Source organism: Bos indicus, chromosome 6 (assembly GCF_029378745.1).
Source record: "Bos indicus isolate NIAB-ARS_2022 breed Sahiwal x Tharparkar chromosome 6, NIAB-ARS_B.indTharparkar_mat_pri_1.0, whole genome shotgun sequence".
Classification (NCBI taxonomy): Eukaryota; Metazoa; Chordata; class Mammalia; order Artiodactyla; family Bovidae; genus Bos; species Bos indicus.
The window spans coordinates 91,551,285-91,568,249 of NC_091765.1; the positions used below are offsets into that span (position 1 = coordinate 91,551,285).

General features: G+C 36.4%; 2 protein-coding genes across 8 annotated transcripts in view; one reads left to right on the forward strand and one right to left on the reverse strand.

Annotated features, from left to right (window-relative positions):
* ART3 (ADP-ribosyltransferase 3 (inactive)) overlaps positions 1-16,965 on the forward strand; it is a 143,750-nt gene that overhangs the window by 25,303 nt on the left and 101,482 nt on the right. The window lies entirely within an intron of this gene.
* On the reverse strand, positions 13,187-15,328 carry CXCL11 (C-X-C motif chemokine ligand 11). 2 transcript variants are annotated; one of them, XM_070791614.1, is made up of 4 exons: positions 15,075-15,328; positions 14,368-14,494; positions 14,184-14,256; positions 13,187-13,943 (listed from the first exon to the last, which is right to left on the reverse strand). In XM_070791614.1, exons 1-4 carry the CDS (start codon positions 15,133-15,135, stop codon positions 13,884-13,886), a joined length of 321 nt encoding a protein of 106 aa, XP_070647715.1. In that variant the 5' UTR covers positions 15,136-15,328; the 3' UTR covers positions 13,187-13,883. The 2 variants fall into 2 exon arrangements, with proteins under 2 accessions (XP_070647715.1, XP_019817723.1); XM_019962164.2 differs by having other exon boundaries at positions 13,188-13,947; positions 15,075-15,322.

Here is a 16,965-nt window from a genome sequence, read left to right on the forward strand (position 1 = left end):
GGATAGACCTGGAGATAATCATACTAAGTGAAGTACATCAGACAAAGACAAATATATGATATTGCTTATATGCAGAATCTTAAAAAAAATAGATGCAAGTGAACTTACTTACCAGACAGAAACAGACTCAGAGACTTAGAGAAGAGAACAAACTTATGGGAACTTATGGTTACCAGGGGAAAGGGATAGATTCAAAGTTCAGGATTGACATGTACACACTGCTGTCTATGTCAAACCTGTGTCCCCTGCAGTAGGACTGCAGTTTTAACCACTGAACCACCAGGGAAGTCTCCAGCCACTATATGTAAAACAGATAATCAACAAGGACCTACAGTATAGCACGGGGAACAGGGCTCAATATTCTGTAATAATCTAACTAGGAAAATAATTTGAATCACATCACTGTACACTTGAAACTAACACAATATTGTTAATCAACTATGCTCCAATATAAAATTTAAAAAAAATCCATAAGTTGTCATGTCATTCTTCTGCATAGGACCTTTCAATAACTTAGTTATATTTAGAATTAAATCCAATTCTGTATCTTGTTTTACTAAGTTCTCTGTAATCTGGTTGCTACTGATTTCTCCACCCTTATCTCACATTTTCCCTCTCAGCCACTATACTCCAGTCATGGAGGCTTTTATACTAGCAATTTTCTTTATTTGGAATGTTTTTCCCCTTGTTCTTTGCATTGGTGCTTCCTTCTGGACGTTTGGGTTTTATCTAAATAGTCCCTTCTCTTACCAAACAATCTAGAACATCCATGACCTTATTTTAATTCTCTGGCATTTCTCACGCTCTGATACTTTTTTAGCTTACTTTTTAATGTCTGTTTTGTCTCATTCAATTATAAGCCCTCAAAGAACAGGGACCTTATCAGTCTTTTTCAGAGCTCATACCTTTCACCTAGCATGTCACCTGGCATATGGAAGGTACTCAATAAATACTGGATGGATGGATAGATGTATACATCTTTCCAGACTTTAAGCAATGATGCAAATAAGAATTATACATCATCAAAAAGAATTTCCATTGACTCATCACATGTCTACATTAAGACATGAATAAATACTACTGTTTCCTAGTTTTAGAAATCATGTTTAACCTAAGAAAGCTATAATTTCCCCAGAAGTTAGCATAGATTCAGATAAGTGGAATAAATACAGGTATTCTCAGCTAGCTATAGGTCAGAATCTTTATTTCTAGACAGTGGAGTAAATAAGTAAAAGGTGGTACACTAAAACTTTTAAATTATTCGTTGGAGGTTCTCTGCAATTATGTACTGAATGAATGAAAGAATGCAGGTCTTTTCAGTGCATATTGCTTATGTGTTCATTGATGGTTTTGGAAGCAGAAGAACAAGGAGGATTGTACTTCTTCTCATTATTGTCTCTCTACTTTATGAAGGGAACCAAGCTAGTCTCATGGGATACTAGGATAAGATCCAGTGTCTGTCCTTGATGGATTTGCATTCTAACTAGAAAAGCCACAAATATGAAACAGTAAATATCAATTTAAAAAACTGTGTGATCGATGACAAATGAGTGGTATAGGTAATATATGATATGGGGGGTTATAGGTGATTATATTTACTAAGACCAGTAATAGATGAACCTTAAAGTGTGGATTGTATTTAGACAAGTGGCCAGGAAGGGAAGCATACGCAGTTAGACAAGTGTCACCAAAAATGCACTAGAGAGATGCCAGCCAGCCAATCAGGCAGATTGCTTCAGTCTCATAGGGTTGGTAATATCTTGATTCTGTAGGATCTGGTCCTGAGGTTTACAGGTCTGTAAACTCATTTTTTTCTAATAATTCAGGGTAAACATGTTCTTAGAGTTAATTCTGCAAACCAGATACACAAGAACGTGAGATGAAAATTAAAGACAGTTTATTCATTTATATGAAGACCTTCCAGTGACTGGAATGATTGAGTCTGATAACCAATTCACTCTTTTCTAGTATCAGAGTACCTGAGAAGTTGAATTAGTTATCGGGTTGTTTTCTTGTGAAAACAGAATGAAAACAAAGGATTGTTTTCTCCTTGTTTTTAGTGGGGCTCTGCTCAGGAGAGAAACCTTTATAAGTGTGATCAATGTGGAGGAGAATTCTGAAAAACAAACCTTTAGAGACAATAGTAAGCCAGCTATTGTTATATCCACTGGCAGCCTTACATGAATCATGTGAATAAAAATCTAAATAACTTTTAAATTTTAAATTTTGCATGACTTTTTATATATTCACTTTCTTAGTATTCACTGATCTGAGTCTAGTTTTTAAAAGAAAGAATTAAGGGGAAAAGTACATCTGTAGTTTCAGTTTCATTTGCTTTTGATTTAAGACTATGGCATCAGGCCAAAAGAAAGTGTCTGCCCTAACAGACTTGTTACAGACCCAGAAAAAAAATGCTTTCCGAGAAACTAATGTGCTTAGAAGAAATTTCCTAAAAAGTGAGCAGGAGCAATTCAGTGATTTCCATAGGCTGAGAATGCCCTCAGCTGATTTATAGTACATTTTGGAAAGTCTGGGAGAGGAGGGTAAAGCTTTGCCTTTCAAAGTTTTGACTGAGTTGTCAAAAGATCCTCCTAGCTAACGGTGGCTGGTAATACTGGTTATATACTTTTGAGTTACCAGGGCGTCTCATCATTCACAGCCAGGGCAAAGTTGGTGATGTATACTTAAAATGAGCATGCTTGGGAAGGCCTGCAAATAAATAACTTCTGTTTGTATGCATACTGAAACCATGCCGTGCTTTGCTTTTCTCACACTTAATGGGATGATGAGATGGTCTGGGTCTCTACAGATAGCAGTGTATAGTTTGGTCTCTTACCTGCTCTGTGAACCTGGACAAACTGTTAGGTAGGTCTGTGCTTCAGTTTTCTTATTTTCAAATATGCATTATAATACATATCTTTCACATTGTTCTAAAGATGACAGATTATTAAAAATGTATTTTAAGAAGTCTAAATGAAGTTTTAACTGGCCAGCATTTTAAAAATATAGCCAAGTCTTTCTCCAAGTTTCAGCTTATCTCCTAAGTGCAACAGGTAGTATTTTCTTTCTAGATGATGTAGTAATTCGTATGATCAGATGTGTCTATTAGTCTACAGCATTGACCAGCCATAGCATGCCTCTTCTGGTGGAATTTAGTCTTAGGAAAGGGCTTATTTAGGTAACTTGTTTTACCTTCAGTGCATAAGAGTATACCATGAATTTACTAAACAAGACACAGATGCTCATTTTTTACTTTTCTTCTTTGTGCTATAGGTCATAGCCTGAAAAATTTAAAAAAAAGAAATTCAAGCCAGAAGTATTGATAAGGAAGAAATAAAATTTTGCATAGAAGATATTTTTGCATAGGAACCACCCCTTCAAATTTAGAAATGATCGAATTTATCAAAGTAGGTGGCTACAAGATCAGTGTACTACGCTTTCTCCATCAGAAACAAAATAATTTTAATGTTATTTTATAAAAATTTACAGAAGAAACAAATTCTTAAAAACATGAATATTAGGAGTGAAACTAACAAAAGGCAAGCAAGACTTGTTTGCAGAAAATGTAGGTGAATTTTTCTAAAATAATGTTGAGATTAAATACAGAAAGATTACCCTTTTGATAAAGTTAAGCAAAACTAAAATTTAATAATATTTTAACTGTGTGTTTATAAATAAAAACTAATTTTAAAAAGGCTTCCCAGGTGGTTCAGTGGTAAAGACTCTTCCTGCTAATGCCGGAGATGCAAGAGACATCGGTTCGATCTTTGGGTTGGGAAGATCCCCTGGAGGAGCAAATGACAAATTGCTCCAGTATTCTTGCCTGGAGAATGCCATGGCCAGAGAAGCCTAGTAGGCTACAGTCATAAAGAGTTAGACATGACTGAGCGCAGAACACACACAATTTTAAAAAGCAAGGGAGTGATGGTTGCACAATAACATGAATGTACTTAATATTGCTGAACTGAACACTTAAAAATGTTTCAGTTCAGTTCTGTTCAGTCGCTCAGTTGTGTCCAACTCTTTGCGACCCCATGAACTGCAGCACACCAGGCTTCCCTGTCCATCACCAACTCCTGGAGTTCACCCAAACTCACGTCCATCAAGTCGGTGATGCCATCCAGCCATCTCATCCTCTGTCGTCCCCTTCTCTTCCTGCCCCCAGTCCCTCCCAGCATCAGAGTCTTTTCCAATGAGTCAGCTCTTCGCATCAGGTGGCCACAGTACTGGAGTTTCAGCTTTAGCATCATTCCTTCCAAAGAACACCCAGGACTGATCTCCTTTAGAATGGACTGGTTGGATCTCCTTGCAGTCCAAGGGACTCTCAAGAGTCTTCTCCAACACCACAGTTCAAAAGCATCGATTCTTCAGCGCTCAGCTTTCTTCACAGTCCACCTCTCACATCCATACATGACCACTGGAAAAACCATAGCCTTGACTAGATGGACCTTTGTTGGCAAAGTAATGTCTCTGCTTTTGAATATGCTATCTAGGTTGGTCATAACTTTCCTTCCAAGGAGTAAGCGTCTTTTAATTTCATGGCTGAAATCACCATCTGCAGTGATTTTGGAGCCCCCCAAAATAAAGTCTGACACTGTTTCCACTGTTTCCCCATCTATTTCCCATGAAGTGATGGGACCAAATGCCATGATCTTAGTTTTCTGAATGTTGAGCTTTAAGCCAACTTTTTCACTCTCCTCTTTCACTTTCATCAAGAGGCTTTTTAGTTCCTCTTCACTTTCTGCCATAAGGGTGGTGTCATCTGCATATCTGAGGTTATTGATATTTCTCCCGGCAATCTTGATTCCAGCTTGTGCTTCTTCTAGCCCAGCGTTTCTCATGATGTACTCTGCATAGAAGTTAAATAAGCAGGGTGCCAATATACAGGCTTGACGTACTCCTTTTCCTATTTGGAACCAGTCTGTTTTTCCATGTCCAGTTCTAACTGTTGCTTCCTGACCTGCATACAGGTTTCTCAAGAGGCAGGTCAGGTGGTCTGGTATTCCCATCTCTTTCAGAATTTTCCACAGTTTATTGTGATCCACACAGTCAAAGGCTTTGGCATAGTCAATAAAGTGGAAATAGATGTTTTTCTGGAACTCTTTTGCTTTTTCCATGATCCAGAGGATGTTGGCAATTTGATCTCTGGTTCCTCTGCCTTTTCTAAAACCAGCTTGAACACCTGGAAGTTCACGGTTCACATATTGCTGAAGCCTGGCTTGGAGAATTTTGAGCATTACTTTACTAGTGTGTGATATGTTAGGTTATGTGTATTTTACCACAGTTTTTAAAAAAGCAAGGGAAGAAACAGTTCAGAATAGTGATTGTCTTGGGGTTGGCAAAGGCAAGGGAATAGGATAGGGAAGAAACACATAGTTACATTAAGTTATTAATGTTCTAGTTCTTGATTTGGGTGGTGTGTTCATGGGTCTTCATTTTATTATATATATATATATATATGCCTCAGAGGTGACAATGTATGTATCATCAACTACAGTGATTAATCCAAGTCTGTATACCAGTGGTCCACTGAAAAATTAATTGACTATAAAGTTCTCATTTCAGAGAAAGTGTGAGAGTAAGTTTTTATTCCTGGTTCCTCCTTTTGAGAGGACCAGAAGAAATGTGGCATAATTATGCCGCTGCTTTTCTGAGTCATTTCATATATTAAAAATTGGAAGTTTCCAAGATCTCAATTAAATTGTAGCAATGTTTTGACTTAACAGAGTGACTGATGGATTTAAATCATTGTGCTATTCAGAAAGGGACTTGTTCAGTCACTAAGTAGTATCTGACTCTGTGAATCTTATCCAGTGAACTGGCTCTTCACTTTGGGTGGCCAAAGTATTAGAGCTTCCACTTCAGCATCAGTCCTTCCAATGAATATTCAGGGTTGATTTCCTTTAGGATTGACTGGTTTGATCTCCTTGCTGTCCAAGGGATTCTCAAGAGTCTTCTCCAGCATCACAGTTTGAAAGCATCAATTCTTCCAGGGAAGCCCCAAATCACATCTTTATCCATTCATCTGTTGATGGTCATTTAGGTTGCTTCCATGTCTTGGCTATTGAAAATAGTACTGCTGTGAACACTGGGGAGTGTGTATCTTTTTGAATTAGAGTTTTCTCTGGATATATGCCCAGGGGTGGGATTGCTGGACCATGTGGCAGTTCTGTTTTTAGTTTCTTAAGGAACCTCCATATGTTTCTCTGGAGTGATTGTACCAGTTTACTTTCCCAGCAAGAGTGTAAGAGGATTCCCTTTTCTCCATTCTCTCCAGCATTTAGTCTTTGTAGATTTTTTGATGATGACCATTCTGACTGGTGTGAGGTGATACCTCTTTGTAGTTTTCACCTGCATTCTAATAATTAGCAGTCTTGAACGTCTTTTCATGTGCTTTTTGGCTGTTTGTTTGTTTTCTTTGGAGAAATATCTTTTCTCCAAAGGTTTTTCTTTGGAGGAAGGTTTTCTGTCTTTGGATTGAATTGTTTTTCTTTCTTTTTTTTAATATGTTGAGCTGCATGAACTGTGTATTTTGGAGACTAATCCCTTGTCAGTTGCTTTGTTTACAAATATTTTCTCTGATTATGTGGGGTGACTTTTTGTTTTGTTTGTTTCCTTTGCTATGCAAAAAGCTTTTATGTTTAATTAGGTCTCATTTGTTTACTATTGCCTTTATTTTTTATTACTCTAGGAGGTAGATCCAAAAAGATACTGCTGTAACTTATGTCAAAGTGTGTTCTATGTTTTCTTCTATGAGTTTTATAGTCTGGTCTTACATGTAGGTCTTTAATCCATTTTGAATTTATTTTTGTATATAGTATTAGAGAATATTCTAATTTCATTTTTTAATGTGTAGCTGTCCAGTTTTCTCAGAACCACTTATTGAAGAGACTATCTTTTCTCCATTGTATAGTCTTGCTTCCTTTGCATAAATTGTCCATAGGTATGTGACTGTATTCTGGACTTTCTATCCTACCCTGTTGATCTGCATTTCGTTTTTTTTTTTTTTTTTTTTTGACTGAAATGTCTTTGTTTCACCATCATTCTTTTAAAATTTTTTTTAATTATTATATATATATTTTTACTTTACAGTATTGTATTGGTTTTACCATACATCAACATGCATTCACCATGGGTGTACAGTGTTCCCCATCCTGAACCCTCCTCCCCCCTCCCTCCCCATACCATCCCTCTGGGTCATCCCAGTGCACCAGCCCCAAGCTTCCTGTATCCTGCATCGAACTTGGACTGGCGTTTCATTTCTTATATGATATTTTACATGTTTTAATGCTATTCTCCCAAATCATCCACCCCCCTGCCTCTCCCACAGAGTCAAAAAGACTGTTCTATACATCTGTGTCTCTTTTGCTGTCTCGTATACAGGGTTGTTGTTACCATCTTTCTAAATTCCATATATATGCGTTAGTATACTGTATTGGTGTTTTTCTTTCTGGCTTACTTCACTCTGTATAATAGGCTCCAGTTTCATCCACCTCATTAGAACTGATTCAAGTGTATTCTTTTTAATGGCTGAGTAATACTCCATTGTGTATATGTACCACTGCTTTCTTATCCATTCATCTGCTGATGGACATCTAGGTTGCTTCCATGTCCTGGCTATTATAAACAGTGCTGTGATGAACATTGGGGTACACATGTCTCTTTCAATTCTGGTTTCCTCGGTGTGTATGCCCAGCAGTGGGATTGCTGAGTCATATGGCAGTTCTATTTCCAGTTTTTGAAGGAATCTCCACACTGTTCTCCATCGTGGCCGTACTAGTTTGCATTCCCACCAACAGTGTAAGAGGGTTCCCTTTTCTCCACATCCTCTCCTGCATTTATTGCTTGTAGACTTTTGGATCGCAGCCATTCTGACTGGCGTGAAATGGTACCTCATTGTGGTTTTGATTTGCATTTCTCTGATAAAGAGTGATGTTGAGCATCTTTTCATGTGTTTGTTAGCCATTTGTATATCTTCTTCGGAGAAATGTCTATTTAGTTCTTTGGCCCATTTTTTGATTGGGTCGTTTATTTTTCTTGAATTGAGCTGCAGGAGTTGCTTGTATATTTTTGAGATTAGTTGTTTGTCAGTTGCTTCATTTGCTATTATTTTCTCCCATTCTGAAGGCTGTCTTTTCACCATGTTTATAGTTTCTTTTGTTGTGCAGAAGCTTTTAATTTTAATTAGATCCCATTTGTTTGTTTGTTTGTTTTTTTTGCTTTTATTTCCAGTATTCTTGGAGGTGGGTCATAGAGGATCCTGCTGTGATGTGTGTGGGAGAGTGTTTTGCCTATGTTCTCCTCTAAGAGTTTTATAGTTTCTGGTCTTATGTTTAGATCTTTAATCCATTTTGAGTTTATTTTGGTGTATGGTGTTAGAAAGTGTTCTAGTTTCATTCTTTTACAAGTGGTTGACCAGTTTTATATTTCTTTTATATTTCTTTTATGGTTTATGGTACCATAGTGTTTTGATTACTATAGCTTTATAGTATAGTCTGAAGTCAGACTATATTTATATTTCTTTTATATTTCTTTTATGGTTTATGGTACCATAGTGTTTTGATTACTATAGCTTTATAGTATAGTCTGAAGTCAGGGAGCCTGATTCCTCCAGCTCCATTTTCTTTCTCAAGATTGCTTTGTCTATTCAGAGTCTTTAGTGTTTCCATATAGATTTAAAAATTCTTTGAAAAATGTCACTGGTGTTTTGTTAGGGATTGCATTGAATCTGTAAATTGCCTTGGGTAGTGTAGTCATTTTGATAATACTGATTCTTCAGTCCAGAAACATGGTATGTCTTTCCATCTGTTTGTGTCATTTTCAGTTTCTATAGTTTTTGGAGTAAAGGTCTTTTGCCCTCTTTGGTAGGTTTATTCATAGATATTTTATCCTTTTTGATATGATGGTAAATAGGACTGTTTCCTTAATTTCTCTTTGTGATCTTTTGTTGTTAGTGTATAGATATGCAACAGACTTACGTATATTAATTTTGTATCCTGCAACTTTATTGAATTCATTGATGAGCTCTAGTAGTTTTCTAGTAGCATCTTTAAGGTTATTTTTGTATAGTATCATGTCATCTGCAAATAGTGACAGTTTACTTCTTCTTTCCAATTTGATTCCTTTTATTTCTTTTTCTTCTCTGATTTCTGTGGCTAGGACTTCTAAAACTATGTTGAACAGAAGTGGTGAGAGAGGACATCCTCTTCTTCCTGATCTTGAGGAAAGGCTTTCCGCTTTTTACCATTGAGTGTGATTTTAGCTGTGGATTTGTCATATATGGCCTTTATTATGATGAGGTAGTTTCCACTCTGTGCCCACTTTCTGGAGAATTTTTATCATAAATGGGTGTTGAATTTTGTCACAATGATTTTTCTACATCTATTGAGATGATCGTATAGTTTTTATTCACCAGTTTTTTCCAGTGTTGTGTGTCATACTGATTTGTGGATATTGAAAAATCCTTGCATCCCTGGCATAAATTCCACTTGATTGTGGTGTCTGATCCTTTTATTGTCTTGTTGGATTCTGTTTGCTATTACTGTGTTGAGGAGTTTTGTGTCTGTGTTCATCAGTGATACTGGCCTGAGCTGCTGCTGCTGCTAAGTCACTTCAGTCATGTGCGACTCTGTGCGACCCCAGAGATGGCAGCCCACCACGCTCCCTCGTCCCTGGGATTCTCCAGGCAAGAACACTGGAGTGGGTTGCCATTTCCTTCTCCAATGCATGAAAGTGAAAAGTGAAAGTAAAGTCACTCAGTCGTGTCCGACTCTTAGCGACCCCATGGACTGCAGCCCACCAGGCTCCTCTGTCCATGGGATTTTCTGGACAAGAGTACTGGAGTGGGGTGCCATTGCCTTCTCTGCATACTGGCCTGTAGTTTTCTTTTTTGTGGTATCTCTGTCTGGTTTTGATATTAAGATAATGGCAGCCTCATAGCATGAGTTTGGAAATGTTCCTTTGCAGGTTTTTGGAATAGTTTCAGATGGATAGGTGTTACCTCTTCTCTAAATGTTTGATAGAAATTGCTGTGAAGTCATCAGGTCCTAGACTTTTGTTTGTTGGGAGTTTTTAAATCACAGTTTAAACTTCAGTTCTTGTTATTGGTCTGTTCATATTTTCTATTTTCTCCTGGTTCAGTCTTGGGAGGTAGTACCTTTCTAAAAATTTGTCTTGTTTCCTTTTATTGTTACATTTTATTTCTATAGGAAGTGATGTTGATTTCATATGTACAGTAGTGAAAATTTGCTTTTTATGAACATGAAAGCAAAATAAAAGTGTTAAGAAGTTGCTGAGAATAATGAAGATTGATCAGAAATATGATAAAAGAAAATTTGTGATGATGGTATGAGAATAACTTGAAGTTTGGGAAATACAGACCTGAGCTGTGGCAACATACTCCTTTTCCCAAGCTTTCCTAGTTCCAGTCAATCTTCTAAGCCATCCCCAGAATTATTTAGAATAACTAGGAAATAACTTAATTAGGGTCCTTATCTTATTCATGAACATTTAATGAATCCCCATTTTATAGATAGTAAAATTCAAGGTTGTTCAGTTAGACATTTGATATCCTTCATCCTCACTTCAACCAAACTAATTTAATTATTATTTTTAAAACTCAACTTATACTTTTCTACCATTATGCATTCCTTCATAATATTCCTTGATGTAAGTTCCTTTCCTTTAGTTTCTATTGCCATTTAGTTATTCCATTCTTAAATATTTATCAAGAATCTGATATCTGCTGGACAGTATACTATGGGCTAGGATTATAGTAACTTTCTTACTGAGGTTGCACTTGTGGAAGAGCATATATTAAGCACAGAAATACTTCTTTATTTGCAACAAATAGTGTCATGAAAAAGTGCAGTGTTCTGAAGACAAATAGGGAAGAAAATGTCATTTAAGCTGAGATGTAAGTGACAAGTAGGAATTAGTTTAATGAAGAAACGGGCTAAGGGAATGGTATGTGTAAAAGTACTAGGACTTCCCTGGTGGCTCAGATGGTAAAGCGTCTGTCTACAAAGCGGGAGACCCGGAGATCCGGGTTTGATCCCTGGGTCTGGAAGATCCCCTGGAGAAGGAAATGGCAATCCAGTACTATAGCCTGGAAAATCCCATGGATGGAGGAGCCTGGTAGGCTACAGTCCATGGGGTCGCTAGGAGTCAGACACGACTGAGTGACTTCACTTTCACTTTTCACTTTCATGCATTGGAGAAGGAAATGGCAACCCACTCCAGTGTTCTTGCCTGGAGAATCCCAGGGATGGGGGAGCCTGGTGGGCTGCTGTCAATGGGGTGGCACAGAGTCGGACACAACTGAAGTGACTTAGCAGCAGCAGCAGCAGCATTTTAATTATGATGATGAGAAAGATTGAGGGCAGGAGGAGATGGAGGTGACAGAGGATGAAATGGTTGGGATGACATCACAGACTCAGTGAGCATGAGTTTGAGCAAACTCTGGGAGGTAGTTAAGGATAGGGAGGTGTGGTGTGCTGTAGTCCATGGGGTCACAAAGAGTCGGACACAACTTAGCGACAGAACAATAACAGCATTAATTCTTTTATGTCTTATTTTGCTGTGAACAAATTTAAGTATTATATTGTTTCCCAATGATAACGTACTGATCCATGCTGCTACTGCTAAGTCGCGTCAGTCGTGTCCGACTCTGTGCGACCCCATAGACGGCAGCCCACCAGGCTCCCCTGTCCCTGGGATTCTTCAGGCAAGAACATTGGAGTGGGTTGCCATTTCCTTCTCCAATGCATGAAAGTAAAAAGTGAAAGTGAATTCACTCAGTTGTGTCTGACTCTTCGCAACCCCACGGACTGAAGCCCACCAGGGTCCTCTGTCCATGTCCATGGGATTTTCCAGGCAAGAGTACTGGAGTGGGGTGCCATTGCCTTCCCCAACTGATCTATGCTACTTTACTTTAAAAAAAATCAAATTTATAATGTAGCTCTTACTCAGTTTTTTTATTTTCAAAGATATTCTTTAAAAAAAAATCACTGTAAATAGTCAAATGTTAGATCCAAGTTTTAAAACTATCCAGGGAATTCTTATAGAAGTCCTCTATCTGTATAGAAATCTATGTAGATTTATGATATATACACACATAATATTTATGCTGTATATCTATACAGTATACCATAGAATAAATATATGATTCAGCTATTTATTTATTTATATACAGATATTCTGGATAACATTTTTGCTTCTCATTATTGCTTGTAGGCACAGTCAAAAGTTAGTCAGTAGGACTATTGGGTTCTAGGCACCCTACTGTGCTCTTTACTTTTCTGTTCATTCTCTGATCTGTTTTATGGTTGGCTCTTTGATATTGATAAGAAGGATACACAAAAGATGCATTTAAATTGTTCTTTTGTTTTCAAATAAACAAACATAACATGATTTTTGGTAATTCTATAAATATTTTAGTTTTCCCAGTGTATGGATGTCTATCTAAAGAGTGCTGTAACAGCTAAGGTTTTTGGATCCACACAGAGAAACCAACTCTGGCTCACTTCAGCGGAAAGAAATTTAATTGGTCGTTGAAAAATTCACAAAAAGACTGAAGAATTGGATTTGGAAAATGTACAAAACCTAAGGGTGCTAGGTGGCAGGAAGGATTATAGCCACAGTCATGCTACAGGGACACGTTAAGGAGTCACCACTCTGACTTATGCTGTTACTACTGCTGCTTTAAATATATCTTACTGATAGCATCTTTGTGGTGCCTGCTGGAGTTCAAAGTCTAGGGTAGGAATGGTCTTGCTGAGACCTTGTTCTGGCCTCCAGGGAACGCCTTCCTTTGGCTTTTTCCTTTTGGCCTCCCGCCAAAGCTCAAATAAGAAGAAATTTGCCCTGAGTAAGAAAGCAGTTTGAGTGCAGGAAGATCCTTTAAAAAAAAGAAAAGAGATAGCTGTCCTTCACAACTACTCATTAAAATATATTTCAAAACAATTCTTTGTGATGACAGGTAGCGATGTACCTCTTGAATTACAAGATAAAATTGTTTATGGTATCTTATGTTTCTGGAAAACATGTATTTGTTTCTGTTTTAAGGAGGGTTGTGGTAGCTTATTAGAGAAAAATTATTTGATTACTTTCAAAGTGAAACTACCTTAGATATCTCTAAATTTTATAGTACAGGCATGACTAAAAAATAGATATTTTTCTAAGAAAAAGAATCACAGAAAGTAAATGTGGTTGCGAGATATGCACATATTATTTATTTTTCAGTATTTTTCTTTGGTAGACAAAAATATGTCATATTTAAAATGTGTCCAACGTATTAAAGAATGGATAAAACCAAAATTCATGGTTAACACATACATCCTAATTGCTTCAAATATCTCAATGAAAAAACGGTTATTTAAAAAATTCAAAACACCAAAGCTACTCATTTTCTTATGAAATATTTGCACTCTTAACCAGTTACCATTAGTTTATAATTGTTTTCATAGTACATTTCATGAATTACAGCCTTCTTTATAAAATAAGATGATGTTTAAGGACTTTCTCCATAAATATATATATATATATATATAAAAACTTCTGGGAAAAGGAATATGAATTGACATAAAAATTATCTAAGGAATGATTATTATACACATGGATGCTTTGACTTATGTGTCATGGTGTTAATTCTAGTAATAATAATATATTGTAATATGAAATACAGGTCAGGTATAGACAGATAATTTCTAGAGACAGAAGTGCATTCATAGCCATAGCAAAATAGTTAAAAGTATCAAATCTCCTGGAGAGTTTCCTAACCTAGAAATGTGTGAATGTTCATTGCAGCCGGCAGGAGAAAGTCAGTTTCCTTACTGCAGAGTTCTTATCTTTTCAGTAGTCACAGTTACACTTGTTCTAGGTTTTCAGATCCTCTTTTCCAGGATTTCATATATTTTTATATTTTTCAGAATTCTTTCTTTGAACTTTCTGTAATGAGAAAATGAGAATTTTACAGACTTGGACGTTCTTGTTTCCTAGTGATTTAAGAGTTGATATGCAAAAATGTGTAGCAGGAAAGGAAAGTCAATCATAACCAGAGATCTCTTATCAGAACACTTCACACAGGATCATAACAAAACCATTCTGCAGTTGTCAATTTTTTTTCCCAAAAGATTTGTCTTGGATAAAGCAGATTATAAAATAGAAGTAATCTGGTAACCTACCTTGATAATAGCTTTCGCTTGCTTTGCCTTGGGATTTAAGCATCTTTGTCCTTTATGTGTTTTCAGGGTGATACTGTTAAGGGAAGGTCCAAAACAGTCTTAAATTTTCAATGGAAAAACATAACAAAAACAACACAAAAAAGCTCCCCCCGCCACTATTATCTTCACCACATCCATTACTTACATCACTTCTGTTTTGTCACAGTTATTAGTTGGGTAAATTATAGAGACTTTCTCAATATCTGCCACTTTGACTGCTTTTACTCCAGGGCCTATGCAAAGACACCGTCCGCCTTTGAACATAGGGAAACCTAGAACAGATCACAGCATCAGTTACTAATAACATTTGATTGCAGCAGTGGGCTCTGTTTTATAATCTTGATGAAGAATGTGAGCCAGGTTTTTAGTGAGACTAGAATAGTAATTTGACAAATAGCACTCAACACTGCTGTTACTAGGGAAGAACTTAAGAAGTGACAGTTTTCTCTTTGAATTTGTAAGCAAACTATTAAAAAATAAAGAGAAAAATAAAAGAAGTTTATTAGAGATCAAGCTTATTTGCCTATTGCTTTTATGCTCAAGAACTTTTCCAGAAAGCAAATAACATTATCTCTTAAAATCTTCTTGGCAGACGTTTAAAACTGTTCCTAAAGGCTCTTGCCAGATTTTGTAGCTAAATAAATTCTGTTAAACGTATCATTTCTAGTTTCAGTTAAACATTTCCAATATTCTCTGCCAAAGCTGTAGCAACTGCTAATGTTTGAGGGTAAATAAAAATTCACTGTATACTTTGAGATAAAAGTGAACGAAAAGACATTTGAACCATTAGAAAAGACATTTGAAGCATTAGAAAAGACATTTATAGGTTGAGAAATAAAAGGTACCATATACCTTGAACAATTGCAGCACATAATATCACAGTCAGGACTATAGCCATGCCCTTCACACTCATGCTTGTTGCTGCTGCTTTGGCTTTGATATTCTTCTTGGAGGGAGGAGAAAAGCAGATCGTGTAAGAGAATTCTTTCTGGCATATATAAGGCACTTTATACACCAGCAGTCCTCTCTTTTGGCAAGAGGAATTTCCCTCCTTGAGTCATGTTCCTTTCTTCCAAGAGATTCTATTTTGTTCATCTGCCGTTCCTTCCTTTTGTTACAGTATTGAAAGTAATATGAATGTGAAAGCACTTTGTAGACAGTAAAGAGCTATATAGAGTATTCCCAGATGGGAACCAGCCTTCCAGTAGCATTTCCTAGAAATGTATTTGTTTATTGGACTACCCTGGGCAGTGAATTCTGATTGCCATTCATTCTTCCATTTAGGAAGATTGTCTTCTGATTTTCAGTCCTTTCACCTCCATCCTTCTCAGAACTATATAAAAGAACATTCTTTAAAACAAATTATACTTTTGCTTTTAAGTCCAAACTTTTGAATGGGAGGCCTATTTTTGTTTGACATCAAATGACATTTTATTTCAACTTATTTTTTTTTTACTATAATTTATAATTTATTTATTTATAATTTTTGACTATATGTCTGAAGAAGTCTTCTAAAGACTTGTACTTCTGAATTTATATCCATTTATTTTTGCATGTTTAACAGTTTTTGCATATATGTATTTCTCAAGCATTATTGTTTAGTACATCAAGTTGTGTGAATTGTGGATTTTTAAAAAACGGTTCTTTATTTTTTTCAAAAAAAAAGTCACCTATTTTATTTTAAATTATAGTTATGAACATACAGAGAAATTTTGTAATCTATGGATGACTTTTTAAAAAACCTAAAGCACTGAGAAGAATATAAAGCTTCCCCATACACTCCTCTAATATTCATCAGTGAAATAACTACCTATTTTTAAGGTAACATAACAACCAATTACTCTTGACAAATCATTTATACAGAACACCTGAACACCTGTGCTAAGACATTCACTAGCAAATCATTATTCAAAGGTTATGATTTTTAAAAATCTAAATAAATACACCTTGCTGTTGTAAAAGTACTCTTTAATTGCAGGGCTTTTTTTCCCTTCAAGTTCTGAAACAGTTTTATGGCACACCACTCCCTTCTCCACACCCCCCAACTCCCCTGAATAATTGCTATGTTCACTGCCAACATTATAACCACTTTTTTGAGTCTAAAGTACCCATATTTAAGTGGCAGTAAAGAACAAATACTCAGCCTTTCTAAACTTGCTTTTGCAATCAAGGCTGAAAGAAAAATATTAAGTTTTCCACATTTTTCCTCTGTAATCTTCCTGGAATAAAATTAAAAGCTTCTGCACAACAAAAGAAACTATAGGCAAGGTGAAAAGACAGCCTTCAGAATGGGAGAAAAATAATAGCAAATGAAGCAACTGACAAACAACTAATCTCAAAAATATACAAACAACTCCTGCAGCTCAATTCCAGAAAAATAAATGACCCAATCAAATATGGGCCAAAGAACTAAATAGGCATTTCTCCGAAGAAGACATACAAATGGCTAACAAACATGAAAAAAATCTCAACATCACTCATTATCAGAAAAATGCAAATCAAAACCACAATGAGGTACCATTTCATGCCAGTCAGAATGGCTTCGATCCAAAAGTCTACAAGCAATAAATGCAGGAGAGGATGTGGAGAAAAGGGAACCCTCTTACACTGTTGGTGGGAATGCAAACTAGTACAGCCACTATGGAGAACAGTGTGGAGATTCCTTCAAAAACTGGAAATAGAACTGCCATATGACTCAGCAATCCCACTGCTGGGCATACACACCAAGGAAACCAGAATTGAA

Bases quoted from the DNA above. Each gene is read 5' to 3' on its own strand.
- CXCL11 (XM_070791614.1), bottom strand. From the start codon at position 15,135: ATGAGTGTGAAGGGCATGGCTATAGTCCTGACTGTGATATTATGTGCT. The intron at 14,495-15,074 runs GTATATGGTACC...GATCTGTTCTAG, and splicing joins ATGTGCTGCAATTGTTCAAG to GTTTCCCTATGTTCAAAGGC. The intron at 13,944-14,183 runs GTAGGTTACCAG...CATTACAGAAAG, and splicing joins AAGCGAAAGCTATTATCAAG to TTCAAAGAAAGAATTCTGAA.